The sequence below is a fragment of the Cryptomeria japonica genome, chromosome 2 (assembly GCF_030272615.1).
Source record: "Cryptomeria japonica chromosome 2, Sugi_1.0, whole genome shotgun sequence".
In the NCBI taxonomy this organism is placed as follows: Eukaryota; Viridiplantae; Streptophyta; class Pinopsida; order Cupressales; family Cupressaceae; genus Cryptomeria; species Cryptomeria japonica.
Window position 1 is genome coordinate 515,738,751 of NC_081406.1, and position 19,318 is coordinate 515,758,068.

The 19,318-nt window shown below is 38.5% G+C and overlaps 1 protein-coding gene across 1 annotated transcript in view; it reads left to right on the plus strand.

The window, feature by feature from the left end:
* The window catches only part of LOC131045257 (gamma-glutamyl hydrolase 2), a 96,985-nt gene that overhangs the window by 30,062 nt on the left and 47,605 nt on the right, over positions 1-19,318 (plus strand). Inside the window, exons 4-5 of the mRNA XM_057978809.2 lie at positions 241-335; positions 2,817-2,877. Of these exons, the coding sequence (XP_057834792.1) occupies positions 241-335; positions 2,817-2,877 (156 nt within the window). The remainder of the gene's footprint in view (positions 1-240; positions 336-2,816; positions 2,878-19,318) is intronic.

The following is a 19,318-nucleotide window of genomic DNA, read 5'->3' on the forward strand; positions in this document are numbered from 1 at the left end:
TGTTGAGTAGCTACTTTGGATATAGATATAAGGGGGGTAAAATTTATAATGTGAGAAAATAAAAATTTTCTGGGCAAATCTACCTTCAGTGGTTCTGTTCACTAAGGGTCATTAGTTTACTTCTTTCTGTATTTTTTTTGGTGTTGCCCATCAATTTCCTTTCAATATTGCTATTATTTTGTAGAAGTATTTTTTTATTAAGTTTTTTTGAATTATCATGAGATGGATTTGTACGTGCAGGATCTAGGCATTTTAGAAAATTTCGATGCAGTGAACTCTCCATCAACCCTAATCTTTGAAAGTGAGGCTGCAAAGAATAGCAGCATATTCAAATGGTGAATAGACTTTTCCCATCATTTTATCGATGATTATATAGGTAGTTTTTATCATTTCTATTGTCATATAACAATTCATCAACATAAATGCCATGTTTTTGCCAGATTGAGTTTTTTGTGTCTTTGTTCATATGCAATGATATCACATGAATCTTCATAAAGCCAATTGCAGAAATGGAAATTAAGGCATGGTCAAGGAGACTCAAGTTCCTCTTAAATAAAAAAGAATATAAAAATCCTTTCTACTGAAGCATGCCCATGAGTGCATTTTTTGTTGCAGGTCTTTAATTAGAATTGTATAGTTCTTCTTGTTTCATTATCATATTGACAGAGAGATTCAAAGATACATGTATATGGTGATTAGATTTTGGAATTTATTGTCCTTTCTCGCCTTTAATGTCAACTCAATTGGATCTTCTTTGTCATGACCTGCTAATGAATACATTTTCTGTTGCAGGTCCCTAGTTAGAATTTGTATTGCTTTTGTCGTTTCACTATAACAAAGAGATTCAAACTAACATTTATTTAGTGATTAAATGTTGGAATTTATTGTCCCCTACTCCCTTTATTAACTTAATTGGATCTTCTTTGTTGTAATGTCACTCTTTGGGATTTATCTGAATTTAGTCCTGAAACGGTATTTCCAACTTAAGATGATAATTGTATTATCTTTACCAATATAACTTTCTAATAAAATTACCAATTGTAGTGCTCTTTATGAGATATTCCTGGCTTAGGGTCTGCAAACAATATTATTCACTAGAAAGTAGAAACTGACATTAAAAACATTAAGTATCAAGAATCCATGGAAGTATCTAAATCCATATAAGCATCATTCATATCTAAATCAATATATCCTAATATCATTAATATTTGGTCCAAGGCATATTCTTTATAGCCAACCATATTAGGAATTCATTTCAAATGCTTGCAAACAGCAATCTCAAGGGTGGTTGTCCTTGTATTGCGAGAGCATGGAAGGATTTCTGGTCCATTCCATCCCTTAGACCACCTTGGAGGCTGGCCGTCCTCCTTGATCAAGCCCAAGAGCATCGAAAGGATTTCTGGTCCATTTGACCTCCTAGCCCACGAGGTCCATCCATCTCGGGGTGGTATACTTGATAAGATGCATGAAGGATTTCTGGTCCTTCAGATCTCGTGAACTCATAAGGCTGGCCGTCCTCCCTATTTGCAAGACATTTCTATAAATTCAAAATATATTGCTAAGATTATTCTTAAATTTAATTTCTATATATTCCTTCTTTGCAATCAATATTTATTTCTATTTGATGTCTTATGTCTAAATTCCTTGATTTCTGAATTCTGTAATTGCTCAATTACAGATTGTTTCTTGTTTATATCTAAATCATCTATTTTCTGCTTAAATTAAATATATTTACAGCTGTTTGTATTTCTGATTTTTCTGCTCTAATTTGAGGATCTGCCGCTCAATATATTTCCTTAATGATACTTAAATTTCTGTCCTTCATGGATTCCTCTTTCCCACAAAATGTATTTCTCTTTCATATCTCCTCATGGGGTCACACCTCTTCATTACTGTCTTCTAGCAAATAGTCATACTCCTTCAGAATGGAGTGCTGCCTTTTATTTAATTTGCATGCTATTTTATTTAATAATAACCGCCACTAATTAATCTCAGTCGGCCCTGTTGCTCGGCATATTAATTCTTTTTAATTCTAGTTGGCCTATTTATTCAATCGCTGTCCTTTTTCTCTGAGCTGGCCCTATCATTCATTTAATTTTATTGCCTAAGTTGATTATTTATAATTGTTTGCAACCAAATTTGATTAAGGCTGTGACTTCTTAGGCGGGGGCATGACATTTGTCATGTCCTAAGCTCGTGAATGCGTTTTTTGTTGAAGGTCTCTAATCAGAATTTGTATTGCTCTTGTTTCATATTGACACAAAGATTCAAATTGACATGTATTTAGTTTTTAAACGTTGGAATTTATTGTCCATTACTCCCTTGTACATCAACTCAATTGGATATTGTTTGTCATGTCCCAAGCTGATGAATGCACTTTTTGTTGCAGGTTCATAATTAATATATGAATTTCTCTTCTTGTTTCATATTAACAATTTTACTGAAAAAATAGATTGTGGATTGTGATATGATGGGTATCATTGTTTCCCTTTACTTGTATGATAACAAAATATTACCCGAACACTATTGTTTTAATTTCTAATATCAAATTCTATTTTATTTAATGTGACAAACACCCTAATGTGATTTTAGATTTTTGTATATCGAAAGTCTTGTAGTCTAATTACTGTTGCTTTCTTAGTGATATTGAATTTCTGCAATCTTAAGGTAAAGTTGTTATTATTTATTATGCAAATTTTATGATTCCTTTGGCATATTTGAGATGCACGAAGGCCTGTGATTTATGAAAGTAATTGCAAAGGTGAAGGGCAGTTGAAATATTTTCATATGTATTCATTGCTTCTCTGTCTTTTCAGGTTTCCCTCCAGCATACTCAGTAAGATGAGCTCAGAACCCCTTTTTATGCAGAATCACATGGTGAGCTAGGGGGTTATCTAGATTTGTTGCATAATATAACTTTTACTTTCATGTGGTAGGCAAACACTATGTCTAAATTAAGGTAAAAATGTTACGATCCTAGGTTTTGATATACCCTACCTTGAACCTATGATTATGTCAATCATATTGCTCCATTTTTGAAAGTCTTCTACCTGAATAAAATATTTCTTTAGACATAGTCTAAAGTACTCAACTTATAAATTTACAAAAATAGAATGCAAGCAAAAAAAACATAAAATAAATTGGATGTTGTAAAATTACTATGCATCAGGGATTTTTTTAGTGGTGAATCTTCAACAATTGGTGAATAGTTTGTATCCGCCAATCCAAATTTGGCGAATACATTGTAACCAGGTGGCGGGGAGTGGGGGAATTGCTTGGAATTTATGAATAATTGGTCAAATGCATTTCATTTCTCCATTATTCATTTTATGAGGCATATATAAATAATATTTTTGCTGTAATAAATTGTGTTTTCAATGGTCTAATTAATATCTCTAACTTGAATTTTGGATGCATGTATTAATTTACCCAACTATTTACCAATACCATTAAAATTTCATTGTGTGTGAGGTTACATTTCACGTGTAACACTAAAAGTTCACTATATGTGAGGACCCATTTCATTAATAAAATAAAAAATTAAGTGCATATGAGGACCTTGTTGATGGGTGTTATGTGACCACACCAACACAGAATAAAGTTTCCAAAGGACACTTGTCCTCTCTTGAGCAAAATCTTTTGTATGCTAAGATTGCGAAAAATCATACCAGTGATTCCAAGGTTCCTACTGCGAACATGCGACTTTGCGGTGGATATGAGATCATTTGGCTTGATGTATGTTGGTAATCCAAGGGGGATTTACGAGAAGTGAATCAATCTTTTAAGGAGACTTTAAACAATTTGGTTTTCAAGGAAGTATGGCGAATGATTTGGCAATGACAAGTAGTTTTGAAACGTTTTCAATGAAATATGCTGAAAGTAAATGAGAATACAGGGGTTTGAGAGACTCTCATCTAATCCTAAAGAACTTAAGAGACAATGACTATTTAGGTGAAATCGACCACACTTTGTTTCGCCAACCTAGACAACTACACAAAGGAGGTGCAATCTTCAAACGTTGTGCTAAGAATTTTCACACCATCTACGAACAACATCAAGAAGAACAACGCACATTCGATGATCGAAGTTAAACACTCACATAAAAGGCTTAGACCAACCTTACACTGCAAGTAGAAATCATCTATTTGCAAAAGGTATGAGCAAATGGTTTCACCACAAAACATGTCCTAATTTTTGAACTTGCACAAATTGGGACGACCCCACATATTTTTGCTTGAAATTTGAGATTTTAAGGCTCTAGACACCTTTTCCAAGGCATTTTTCCATCACCTAGGAATCCATTGATGAATCCAAGTCCTTCACATCCGTTATTGTCAATTTTCATTGTCTTAAAGTTGGGTTTTTCTTCAATTTCCGGTTTCAGAGCAGTCATTGCAAGTAGGAAATTTTAATATGAAATTTGTGATTTTAAGGCTCTAGAGCACGCTTTTCAAGGTGGAAAGTCTACATTTTCTTATGATAAATCAATCATGAGCCTATTTTCGATCTCTGTGAAAATTTTGGTTACTTTTGGCATTCGTTTTGGCCATTTTTTGTGCAATTTCGGGTTTTAGAGCACTCACTGCAAGTTGGGGAACTTTTAAATGTCATTGCAAGTTGGGGAACTTTTAAATGTCATTGCAAGTTGGGGAACTTGTAGATGTCATTGCAAGTAAAGTCACTGCAGGTAGGAACTTTTTGATGCAATTACAAGTTTTAAATTTTACTTTATGTTTCTTTTTCACTTTAAGTGTTTGTAGGAACTTTTTGAGGTGAATGCAAGTGTTTGAAATTGCAAGTTTTTTCAACTTGTAAAGTGTCCTTCAAAACCCGAAATTGGCCTTTTAAGTCATTTTTTCAAACTTGTAAAGTGATTTTAAAAGCTCCCATTACAAGTTATTTTCAAAAAGCAACTTGTAATGAACCAAAAATAACCTGATTCGCTTCAAGTAAAGCATTACAAGACGTTTTCAACTTGTAATGTGTAACGTCCCCAAATTTTGGCGAGATAAAATTAATTAAATCAATTTATTTAAAGTTGTCCAAATGAGTTAAATATTAAAAGGACGACTTTATTTTAACTAATTTAATTAAAAAGTGACTTCAATAAAAAAATTATTAATTAAATATGAAATGAGACCTAAGTTGTAAGTTATAACTTTTTCATATTTAATTAAAAGGAGGGCCACTTAAATAATAACTTTATTATTTACCTAGGCCGAATTGTCAAGGTGGGCGAATTATTATTTTGAGTGCCTAAGTTAATATGTTTGGGGATCGGCTTTTATATGGGCCAATTAAACTTTATAAGGTGAATCATAAAGGTTCCCATGTAGCTCATATGGTAAAAATATTTATGAACCGAAGGTTTTTTTTTTAAGGAAGGCGATACAATTATTTTTAATGCCTTCGTGAAAACTTAATGTTTCCCGACTCCTTTGGCGTGGCGACATTGACCAAGCAAGAAATATTAAATATTAATATGGAGACCAAGTTATGAAAAAGGGAATTTATAAAGGGGAAAATCGCGAGCTATGGGGGCACTCATTCACGATAATTCCTTTATTTTATCAAAGCTTCTTCTCTATGCGACAAGCTCTGTAGCACAAACCCTAGGGCGTGACCCCTAGCTGTGAGATGATTTGGACAAAATCTCAAATCATCGGTTGATGAATTCATTGCTAGTTGTGGATAATTTAAGCATTCGAACTACAGGTTCAGATTTGTTGATAGTTTTGGGTGTGAAGCAAGATGCAGGTTCAGCCCGTGGGAGTAAAGTACAGCACCGAGTCGTGGGAAATACACAGCAAATGATACAAGTACCTCTGCGTGGACTTAGATTGTTATTCCTCAAGATTATATTGCCAACAATACAATTTTGGTGGACAATTGCAAGGGTTTCCTCTATGGCCGTATAGGGTGTCGCATATCTACATGTCCATTCAACAGAAGCCACCGAGATAAATCGATTGAGGAGGATTGGTCTCAGCATGAAGGTCGAATATTCAGGTGGATACGAATTGCAAGGAATTAAGACCAGAATTCTATTAACAGTGAAATTGTGATTGTTGCTCAAATCTGACCTCTGTTACTGCTACTATCGAGGTGCAAACTGTTCTACCGAGCCTCTCTTGACTCATCATATATTGCTAGGCATTTCAACTTCATGAGACTATGTTATTATGTTGGTACAAGTAATGCATATCTGCTGTAGGATATTGATATGGTCAATGTAATGCATTTTTCATGTGAAGTTTCAATTTGAAACGAAGTGTAACAGTTATAACTTAGAAAACAACAAGTTCTGATTTATGCTCCTCATGATGCAATTTCCTTAAGTTTTTATTATCTAAATCATATGCAAGTATCGGTTACCATTTCCATGCATTATTATGTGGTTGGCACTTGGCATCAAATATAAACTCTCAAACTCAAACAACACACAAGAAACTAGTCATCCAAACCATTCATGCAAAGTGTTTGACGAAATGTTCAAAACTAGCAAATTGAAACTTGAGGGCAGAACTAAACAGATCCTTGCAGTGGTACCGGAGCATGAACAATGCAAACACGAATCAGCACTCAGAAAACAAAATCAGACTTTGCACACAAACTGTTTGACAAAATGTCAATAGATCAAAATTGAAAGTTTTTGGTAGAATAGGCAGGGGTTATTGTTGTCATTTTATGACACCCTTGGTCCATCAGTGAGAACCAATCAGAGATACGATCCATGGACCAGCGCTGCCCTAGTTGATCAAGGAGAAAGCAGAAGAATCATGAAGTGTGAAGTGTTGCCTTGTCCGGAGGAAGTTCCTCCCTTGGCCTTTTCTTCCTTTCCCGGAACTCCGGAACCCCGAGGTTCCGAGGTTCTTTCCCTTTGCCTTATCCTGTTTTTCCTTTCTCTTTGCCTTCTCTTGTTGTCCTTCTCCGGAACCCCGAGGTTCCAAAGTTCCCTCTTCGGTTTCTTCCCTTCCCCAGAACTCCGGAACCCCGAGGTTCCGAAGTTCCTCCCTTTCTTTTCTTTTGTTACCCGAAACTTTGGAAAAGTTCCTTTCTCTTGTTCTTCCCTTCCCCATAACTCCGGTACTCTGAGGTTCCGAAGTTCCTTTGCTATGTCCCACCTTTCTTGCCTCCTTTTCAGTGGTTTCGAAGTTCCTTTCCCTTGCCTTCTCCGGAACCCCGAGGTTTCGAGGTTCCCTCCTTGCTGTGTATATTTCCTTACCTTCACCATAGGTGTATGTTTTGTGGTTCTTCTTTCATATATGCTGTGTTAAATTTATTTCTGAGTATGACTTGTGGGAAACCTTCTCCCCTCTTGACACTCGACAAATTCTAACCTCCATACATGCATTGGGGTCACTCATACTACTGAAGTTTGTGCATCTCCTAGGTGTTTTAGTTGATTCTTTGTGTCATTTCGGGTAGGGAGAGGAACAATCTCTTCTTGGTGCATCACCTCCTTTTATTTCAAGCAATTCTCTCTTCCCTTTACCTCTGCAATTTGTTAGGATAGGCCTAGGAGTTAGTTTTGAAGTGTTGAGTTGGCTCAACACCTGCACCTGGATTGAGAAGGAAGCCGACCTTCTCCGGAGATTCAACCCCCTTGCGCAGGGTCGCACACTTCAGGGTTATTTCCATGTTTCACAAGGTTGCTGAGTTGATACCTCAGCAAGGGTGCGAGATTTGCTGATAACAATTATCACAGTGGTATCATAGTTAGTGAGCCAGCCAGCCTGTGGATTTGAAATTCAAGTGTGTATCAGATTTTGTGGTTTCACAAGTTCAACTCAAATTAAAACATGAAGTCAAGAGTAACTCAAAAAATCGGTATTTTCTCAAAAGAATTGAATGATACATTTAATGGTGTTCAGCAGAGGGACTTACAGAAAGAAGAGGAAGTAGGAAATTGGCTCCTTATAATTGGAATAGAATTGAAGTCAATAAATTTTCAGATGATGTTCTCTCTAAGTTGGAGGAGCTAGACTCATATTTGTCTAAAGTAGACCAAGCAGATTGGATGCTTTTGAATTGGGCTTTGAAGCCATCAATGCTCGCTTTGGTGCAGCATAGGTTTTTAGAACATCCTTGTGAAGATGCAAGACTTGCAGTTGCCTCTTGTTTGAGTGAGATCACAAGAATAACAGCTCCTATGGCTCCCTATAACGATGATGTGCTGAGGAAGGTTCTACAGCTGATTGTGAACAACTTTCATGGGTTACATGATGTTAGAAGCCCTTCCTTTGGGAAAAGAGTTAAGATTTTAGACATTATGGCCAGTGTCAGATCGTGTGTCTTAATGATTGATCTCAAGTGTGACTACTTGATTCTTCAAATGTTCCATTGCTTCTTAATCAAAATCAGCAAGCATCAACCAAACAAGGTTAAGACAAGTATGTCAACTATCCTATCCTTGATCTTAGATGAGGATGACGAAATCTGCAAACAGTTGCAAACAAACTTGCTAGCCATTTCGAGAAAGGAACAAGGTGTTTCCCCCATAGCTTATGTTTTTTCAAAAAGATTGGTTGAGCAGAAAATTGGAAAGTTTAATGGACTGTTGACGAGCACATAACTAATCTCTTTGGGTACACAGGTTCCAAGATCACCGAAAAAGAGCAAGAACCAAATGAGGAGAGAGCAGATTTGTTTCACTTGTCAGGAACATTGGTCACCGGAACACACGTGGAATTAATAGAGAAATTTTTTTATTGCAGCTCAGTAGTGTTGAGAACATACAAACAAATGAGGCTACTAAGTTTGAAGAGGATGGCTCAACTCAAGAAGGAAGTGTGCTTGAGTGTCAGGATGTCTCCAATGAAGTGTCTAAATCTTCATATGATGAAGAATTGTGTGATAATGAGGACATAGCAGCAGCCTTAGTCATACATTTGGATCAATCCTACAAAGATTACGTGGCATCTACAAGGGAGTGCAAGAGTCTCTTGGTGGGTGACGTAGAGATTATGAATGATAAACCATATGAAGGCATGGCTTCTAATGGTGTTCCCTTGGTTGATCACAAAGTGGAAGGTAATGCCAACATGGATCAGCCCCTTAGAGATATTGTGAACGTAACTTCCCTCAATGTTGAGCATGAGACTGATATGGATAATGATGGTGTGGATTCTTCGGGTGATCTCAATACATCTTCCTGTGTGATAGTTTGATTTCAATGATGACACAACCTCTACACATGAAGAAAAATCAGAACAAAGGCTTTTGGTATGGGAAGATTTGCAAGACAATTTGATGGTAACTGATGACAAGATAGCTCAAGCAATGTCAAGAATTGATTCTACTCATAGTTACTGTTGACGACTGTTTTGACATACTCGCCAACAGTCAGGTAGCCAATGTGAACACTCACCACCTCTCCTGAAAAGCAATAAGTTTGGGGAAACCAACTACTCCGAGGTCTCTATAGTCGGGTCTCGACGGTGATGGGCAGCCCAATGGTTGATGTGGTTGTACCTGTTAAGGGGCCTGCTGGTTAAAACTAAATCCCATTGATCGTTAATGGTTTAACTTCCTTTTTTTTGTATTTTTGGGGTTTTAAGATTCTTTTGGAAATTAAATTGCGAAAGATAAGGAAACAAGAAAACAACAATGAAACCAATTCAATGACAACTTAACAAACTACTCAATTAGTACCCTGCAATCCAAAAATTATCAAATATTATCCAAATCAGCATTCAATAACGGACCTCCAGTAAACCTGCAAAGTCAGCAACTTCACAGACTCATGGAAAGAATATCACCAAAATATTGTCTATCCCAATAATTCTCATACACTACTTACGTGCACAATATGATTCATAAAGCAATAAACGAAAGATCAGAACACGTTGCTGATTTCAAATAATAGACATTACCAGATTACAAAGAACAACCTCGTAGAACATATGCATAGATCAGGCAATCTATAAGTTGCTTCTTGTATTAATTTCAAAGAATGTGTAATAAAGAATAACTCAAGTTCATTACAATCTGAAAGAATAATCTAAAAAACTTCTAAGTGGGCCTCAAATCATCAATCTGTGGACCCTTACAAATGAATCAAACTCCTCAATTTATAGAGTTTTCTGCCCTACTTTCTAGGAAATAAACCTAATCTAAATTAAGAACTCAAAACTAGGAGTCGCAGTTAACTTGCAAGTTTCCGCCTCTAGACTCCTATTAACTACTACGAAATGGAGGCTAGGTGAGCAGTACGAAGACCATGCTGTATGAGCCAGGCTTTCTTAGTCATGCAGAATTTTGTTCAAAACTAGAACATGAGTTGGAGCTGCAGTCGGAGTACCAGTGGGAGGTCATGCAAAATCTCTTCTCACAAGTCCTGCTATCTTTAGCAACTATGTGTTTATCTTCTACTTCTTTTTATAGGACTTATAATTATTAATGATACATGCAATTGCTTCAGTAGGAGGATCAACAACATGCTTGATTCTGAATTTATACTTTTTCAAAACTTCTTCTGCATTCTTCCTTTTCTTCTCTAACTCCCCTATTGTATCTGCCACTTCTTGACATTGTGTAATTAAATATGTATATCTATCCATCAATGTGACAGTGAACTGAGTCGGAGGTCCTAGACTTTGGGCCTCATATGCGCTCCACTGGAGGTCATGCAAAATCTCTTCTCACAAGTCCTGCTATCTTTAGCAACTATGTGTTTATCTTCTACTTCTTTTTATAGGACTTATAATTATTAATGATACATGCAATTGCTTCAGTAGGAGGATCAACAACATGCTTGATTCTGAATTTATACTTTTTCAAAACTTCTTCTGCATTCTTCCTTTTCTTCTCTAACTCCCCTATTGTATCTGCCACTTCCTGACATTGTGTAATTAAATATGTATATCTATCCATCAATGTGATAGTGAACTGAGTCGGAGGTCCTAGACTTTGGGCCTCATATGCGCTCCACTGACTTAGTACTTGCTCTTCCTCCATAATCCTTGTATCAGTTATCCCCAATCCAAAAACTCCGAGTGTCTTACAAAATCCTCATATTTTAAAATTACCTTGAGGAGAGGAACTTGGATGTCTGCCACATCCTTCACATACTGCTGAAGCATCTCCATCTTCAGTTCCAAAATGTATGTGTAAGACTGCAAATTCTTACAAGTTACAACTATCTCCCCCCCAAGAGGTCCTCTATTATTACTTCCTCTCCTAGGTGCAAAACTTTACTTAATATCCGGAATTGCTTACTAAACACATTGAGTTTCCGCTCCCATTGCTGAGAGCAAGAAGCTAATGCTCCTACCTGTACTGCGTTCTTATATTCCTTCATAGTATTCTACAAAAATAATCTAATTTTCGAGGCATTTATTTGAGCCCATGATTTCGCTGTAGCAGCCACTTGTCTTACCTCCATTAGTGCTTTTACCTCTTCCTCTGGAAGTGATGAGGTTGAAGGTAGATTGTCGTTTCTACAAGAATCTAGTGGCTTACCCATTTCTATCAACAATTGCTTGTACTACTCCAGCTGTGCTTTGACCTCAGCATGAGAGGTATATTCTTTCTCCATTTATCCCTTGACGACGCTAGTAGCTAGTTCCAAAGTATCCAACTCCCCCCACTTTGTTTGCTTACCCAGTTTTATCTGAGATACTTGGTACTTCGGGGAGGTTTGACCCTCTGTCTGTAGTGAAACTGCTACATTCGCAACCACTTCACCGGAACCTGTTCTCGACAGATGATGCACAGTCTTAGGTTTCTTAACCTTCCTTGGTTCCTTTGTGATTGCTTGTTGTAATGTAACCTTAGGTAACACTACTTTCCTCTTCTTCCTCTCGAAGGTGAACCCTAACCATTGTGGTACATCTTTATCCTTGTCACCTTCGTGTGACACTATGTTGGCAGTTACAATATGGACATCCGCCCGTTCCTCTGCTTCACCTTCCTCTTTTGCTCCTGTGCCTCTATATCCTTGAAGTGAAGCAATTTGGTGAGAAGGGTTAGACTGGAGAGCTATATCTTCATTTAATTGTTGTTGCTTATGCAGCTCCCCCAACCTGTCACTGACCTCGTCTATAAATGCTTCGACAACTATATCTTTCAGGAGATCCTCCTGATCCTTGGGAGTTAAAATTAATCTGTCATTTAATAGATCTTCAGCCTCATTTTGTTCTCTCTCCCCTCCAAGTAGCTGTTGTTCTTCTCCCTGTTCCTCCTCTTGATCTGAATGTATCTCAATATTATGGACACTTATAGTTTCTCTAGTAGGCCTGAATGCCTGTGTCCTAGGAGGCACTGTTGTATCAACCGGTGGTGGCATTGGGGGAGTAGCAAGTGAGGCTTGTGCTGCGGCTGTAGGTTGAGGCTGAGTGGATATACCTGTTGTATCAGGAGGAGGAGGTTGCACATTTTCATCTGTCCCTCATTGTTCTTCTTCCTCCTGAGCACCTTCCCCTGGGTTTGTCCTATAGTTGTCCTTACCAGAAAAACTTCTGCGAGTGGCACAGCTCCTAGTCCTTCTTTCACCCCAAAGTCAGTAGCCTTTTTTAATAATTCTGACTTTCTCATCTGCACATGAAGCTTTTTCATCAACTCATCAGTGCTTTCTTCAGGCCTAGCTGCTTCATCCTGGTCAGTGGATGTATTTTTCCTTAAGCTCGATCTTGTCTTGCAAGCATATTCCTTATAGCCCCTTGATTGGGGTACCCCTGAGATGGACTCCTTCTGCTTCCCCTTCGAAGTGCTCGCCCTAACCCTTAAACTGAGCCACTATCTAGTCCTATCAATGACTGCTTGGGTTACTTGGTCTATATTCAAATCTTCGTTTGCTGACCACCTTATAGGAGAGAGAGGCCTTTTATCAATTTCCTGTTCTTTATACATAGCGTCCAGTAATTCTCCATCATCCCTCAAGTCTTTGGGGAGATTGGTTTCTATTTCAAAATCTCTAATTTGAGGCACCGACAGTCTGTAATAATTCTTTTCCCTTACCTCAAAACTATCCTAGAGGTTTGCCCGAAAATCCTCTAGTCTAGGCTTGTGCCCCTCATATGCCTTAGGCATGGCTTGTTTTATTTTTTCTGTAGGGATCATAATACTCCCTAGCATAATCAAATTCCTTCAGGTTTAAATCTTGGAGCTGTTGCTCCGCCGTCTTCGCAACCTGGATTTTTGAACAAGAAAAGTATCCGATCGAAACCGAAAAGTCTATCCTTGTCTTATGTTTTGATGATAATAGGGATTGAAGGCTGAGCAATTGTCTGACATACTCCAGCAAAATGATGTGGTCGTTGCAATATCTTGGCAGCAGCATCGGGTTCCCTGTAAACCCACTGACCCTTATGTATATGGAATGCTGGTTTTGAATGAACCAGCATGCCCATTCTTGGATGATTGCCATAGCTTTAGGGCTTATTTTGTACCCTGTATCACCTGTTAGTTTAATGATCACAGGGAAGAGGAAGGCATCATTGATTCTTTTGAAATGCGTCTTTGTGTTATTTAGAGGGAGTTTGGAATAATATTCCCAAACTTTCTTCTGGCCTTCCTCATCTCCTAGTTGGCCTTCTACCTGTAACCTTGGGAACTTACCTGCTCGGGCAACCACCCAGATGACATAGGAAGTAAAAAAGAACTTCTTTGTTTGGTGTACTTCCATCATCTGTTTGCGGATGTTGTCCGAGAGGATTTGGGCCCAATCAAAATACTGCTTCCCTATGAGGATGGTGGTCATAAATTGGAACATCGAGGGATGGAAATGCTTGGAATCTGGCTTGCCAAAGGCCTTGCTCAGCATGATGATTAAATCCCTCTCGGGTTTTCTGAAATCTGCCCTTAATACATCTGTGGCCTTTAGTCCTGTTTTTCTTTCTTCCTCTAGCCAAATTTCATTCATGTGCCTCTTATTTGAGGTAACGTTATTATTCCACATTCCCAGGGCTTCTTCTTCAGTGGTAAGGAGTACCTCATCCCTTGCAGGGATGCCAAACACAAATCCTAACATGTCTGGAGACAAGTCAATCACCATCCTACCTTGTGCATCCGTACATTTCCTTGTATCTGCATCATAGAACTGTGCAATAGTCATGATGAATTCGGGGGCCTGGACTGACTGCGGGAAGACAGTAGCCTCCACCAGGCCTGATCTTTTGATTCTTCTCAATGGGGCCTCTGGCCTTGGTCTCTCCAATTGTGTTCTGATATCCTCAATCTCGATATGCCCTATCTCAGTGTCTGTCACCCACTTGATCTGATCATCTAGCTTTGACACATACACCTGTCCTTGATATTGGTACTTCATTGTTACGAGAAATTTGTCTATCTCTTTGCCTCTCTTGTTGGATGTTGGGTCCATCTAATCACTTTAATCTGCAAGAAAGAACCAAGAATTAATCCATTGCATAAAACATTAATAACATCATCCACCTCGGGACTCCAGGGTTCCGAGGTAGATAACTCCCTTATTAGACAAATGACCTCGAAACTCCGGGGTTCCGGGCTGGATGGATTTGAAACACAAACTTCGGAACTCCGGGGTTCCGGGGTGATAAGTACGGTTAACTTCGGGACCTCGGGGTTCCGGGGTCCTGTTGATGTGTGTTTTAGGCACATAACATTACATAATAAATTACCAAGATAATTTACCCTCTCTTGAACAAAATCACCTCAGATGCTAAGAATGAGATCAACTAAAATGATTCCAAGGTTTCTACATGTTAGGTCTTGACGAGTGGATAACTCAATGGTTGATGTGAATTGCTGTGTTTCACTTGGGGACTTACGCAAATGTTTGGATTATCATGAATGATGCGGAATAGGTGTGCTGACAACTTAAGATTTATCAATATGGCTCTGGATTTACTTCTTACTAAAAAAAGGACAAAAGGAATAGGGTTCATGAAATCTATTCTAAGCCTAGGAATGTAGGAAATGATGAATGGATTTAGTGGAATCAAACCAGGCAAGGTCTCACAATCAGGTATTGACACAAGCTTAGTGCAATCGTCTAAGGTATACTTAAGGATTTTCAGGCTATCACCATCAAACGTTGACACCATCCAAGTTGATGCTTGTCAAGGGACGCGTAATAGTTGAAGTTAAGCTTACTTAAATTCCAGTTGACCACACAAGGCGCACTTACCAGCGGCAAGAGGCTAGTGGTATGGATTAAGGATTCCACAGAAATAAATTCAACAAATCTTCCACTCAATCTAACATACATGAAAATAAATTCTAATCGAAAATCTAATCTAACTTGGAGGAATTGAGAACCATGAATGCAAATACAACACTTGAAGAGCAAAATCACCAACAATTGAACAATGATTATGATTCAAATAGCTGTAGCATATACCAACAATTCTACAAAAACTCTCCCTTACAAATGAGAGACAAGGAGGCATATATAGAGTCTCTTACAAAATGGATGGCCCAGATTGATCTAAGATCAACGTTTGCGATCATGCCAACAAAACCCTAGAATTGCCCTAATTAGGGTTTACATAAAAAATGGTGCCACCAACATATGGCCCAATGAAAAGATACCTAATCATCAAATAGGGAATCTTCTAGAAGATTCCTCCCTGCATCTCTCTCTCTCTCCTAGCATACTCCAAGAATCTAGCCAATATTGAATCTAACTCCTCCATGGAAATGCTAGGCAAGGTATCCTATTATAAATCAATCACGTCCAGTGAATCCGAGCAAACATTCAAAGTGTTCTCTCATTCTGGCATGAGCTTCTGTGAACTATGAACATGAATCAACAAAGAGACCAAGTCGTCTATTTGACTCTTCTTCAAAGAGTCCTACTGGCAAAAATACATAAATTTCATCTTGTCTCTTAATTCAGCTAAGTGTAAACCATTAGCATCACTAACATCAACACCCAATAGTTCCTCAATCGAGGCAAGGATCTTCATCTGAATGTCTTGAATCAATCCCTCCATCTCCATATAACTCGACTGGGCATTCTCATAAGTTGATTTCTTCACGGCTAATGAACAATACCAACCATGGAAATCATATTTGTGCACAATGTTCTCGCTGACCAAGGTGGAATTAGGAATCCTCTTCAAAGCCTGGAGGCGTGGAATAGTCTTGTCTTGAATAGGCTGGAATTCTTCCCAAACTCCCCCCAAATATTGGATTCTGAATGCGAGCCCCGTTGTCCTATCATATGCATGGACAAACTGAGTAAGGAAATCATCTGCCTACTTTCTTGCGCTCTCAATCCACTTTTCCACCTCCGAGAGTGTACCTCTCGCTGCCTCACATTGTAAATGCATTCCATGGTCAACTGCAATAGGGGAAATAAGGGTGGGATCTTCACGCCTTGTCCCTGCAATATACTCTCTAAGTCTAATATTCTCTTCTCTGTACCTTTCTTTCTTCGCAATCTCTCTGTCTAACCTTGCATCGATTGCCTTGAGGTTGTCACCAACCTCCTGAAATTCTTGCTTTTTGGATGTACAACCAAGGGCAACTGAAGTGATCTGGAAATCCATAGGAGTAGCAATGTCCGCTGTCACGCCTGCAATAGGAACAACAATCTACGCAATCCGCATTCCTGTCTCATCTGTAGCTATGTGCGACAAAATCTCCGCTCTCTTGGGCTCTTTCTCCTTAGTACTCCTAGCTAGGTAGTCATCAATGTCATCAATAGGCTGTACCTCTATCATTTGTTTACTTTTCTCCATACTTCTCATCAACCATTCAGGAATAGTGGCCATTTCCATACCATCATCGAGACATATTTCTCGATCAAGTCCTCTCAATGTCGAGATAACATCATCAGTATCATCAAGATTATTCCTGGTTAAATCATATCTCATTTCCCAAACTAACTTCCAAAGGACAATAGGGGATTCCGGTTGATCATCATTCTCATTAGGAGGTGCAGATGTCGCTGTGGCATGAAATTCCTGAGTATTCCCTGGTAGTATCACTGTGTTGGAACACTGCTGAGTCTCCTTGTTTTGTTCTGTTACTTCAATCACTTCGATTGATGAGACACTCGGAGGGGGTGAAGGAATGATAGTCTTATGTTTCTTCTTCACCTCCTCAATCTTCTTCCCTCTGGCCTTGACTTCTCCTGGAGTGTTCTTCCTTCTCTTGGGAGCTTGACTCTCTTCGTCTGCATGAATCCCGACATCACTGATAGTCATCTGATCATCCTCGAAAATAGGCTCTTCCGGCTTCATCCTTTCATAAGTGAAGGGAACACCCATGTCAACTAACTTATTCATCTGTATATCTACCCATTTATGAGAGAAACTCAAGACCTCTCTCATCAATATATTCAGGTCAATCTCTTCTGACTCTGACCAATTAGGCAATAAGATTGCCTTCTTCATTTCACTCTCATATTGTGGATGCGTATGATCTTTGTCATCTAATACTTGATCAGGAATGAGGAAATGTCCACACTTCCTCATAAAATCCACTCACATTTTGGACCACATTCTTCTCTTCACTGCTTGCTCGTCCATCAGGTTAGCCCAATAATCTTCTATGTCAACTTTGTGAATGAACTTCTCTCCCCTGATCCTTCCTACTTTCTTGTTTGGATCAAATCTTTCTCTTTTCTTGTATGTAGCAAATCGATAGAATGCAAGCTCCTCACTTGCAGTGCTGGCGGCTATGGCGGACTGACAAATCTCTAATGTCTTCCCAACTGAAATAGGGAATGTCATGCCTGTCCCGCGCTTCTCTCTGAAAACATCGAACTCTAGAAGTTGTCTCACCACTTCCAACAAGATCATTCTGTCAGTCGGATACCTAGGAAGTCTGTAGGGTTCAGATTGAAACCCATGAATCCTAAGGTATGTTAAAGTGGGAAACTGTATATACCACGATCCATATTTCTCTATTAACTTTGTTGATTCCTTGGACAATCTTCTGTGGATTCCGCCTTGCAGCATCCGTGTGATGTACATAGTGAATGCATCATTCACTCTCTTATAGTCTTCAATTCTATACATGCTTAGCTAGGGGTAGCATTCATGACTTCTGAATTGTCCTTGCCCATTCCCGACTTCACCTTTGCATATTAATCTTCTGTATGAAACAAACCGTGCAAACAGGTATACCAGGTAAGAAGTCATGGCGAATGACTTGGACTGCTCTACATTCCTTAGCTGAAAATCCAGATTGTCACTTATAATCTTGGACCAATTTACTAGTGTTCCTTTAAGACAATCCTGGATGAAGTAGAACATCCATCCATCAAATATTGCTCCCTGTGGCATCCCCATCACTCTGTTGAGTAGGAATATCAAATCACTATACTCCTTAAAATCTATGCACATGAGTGTCTTGGGAGCCTTGGAATGATGAGACCTAGGCTCAATCATCCATTCTTTGTTAATCAAATTCTTGCATACACCCATCTTCTTCGTGTATCTTTCTGCATATTCATCCTTGGTCACATCCTTCATGTCCGTTCCGCGTGGAATTCCGAACACCTTTGTTATAGCATCCTTAGCAAGGTAGGCAATGACAACGCCCTTAGGAGTCTTGATCATTCCTGTGAGCGGATCGTAACATTGTGCACACTCTAGGATAAGCTCACTGCACTGTATGGACTGCGGAAATCTAGCGGCATGGAAAATGCCACTCTTCATAATATTCGCATATGCTGGGGAAGGAACTTGATCTCCGACTCTGAACATCCGACGCTGCATCTGGTCGAAGTCTAGGAAATGCATGTTTGTATCTGTGATCTCCTTCCATCTGGATGAAATCTTAAGCTCTAGATAAAATCCAGTCTCCAGCATCTTCAATAGTTCTTTCCTTTCCTTATATCCAGACTTTGACATCGCACCTGTACGAAGCTCGAAGTTAGACCTAGGAAAATAAATAATGCTCTTAATAAAATTCCTAACTTTCTAAAGATTTTAGCTAATTTAGAGCATGGAGTCAGCAAAATAATCCATACGCTTGGTAAATTTTAACAATTAAGTTCAAAACGTGACAACTTAAGGCACATAAACCTTTCATAAAATTCATTGATACCTCCTTATGCTTAAAAAGTATGCAAGCTAAAATGCAAAGGAGTATACCGGATCAACGATGACTAAGGAAAGGTGTGAAAGGTTGTGTTTTCACACAAAGTATGTTTGAGGACACCTTCCGCAGTCAACAATTCTAAAGACAACCTGAAAATCAGACTTTTAAAACATGTTGCAATCTTAAAAAATGTGCATAAACTCGATAAAAATCAGTTTTAATGATGAAAACAATCATATTCAGGAATGTAAGTGTGGCTGGTAAAAAAATAAATTTCTGACAAGTCTGAAAATTGATTACTTCAGACTTACCAGCACCTTGCAAAGTAGTTAAAAATCCT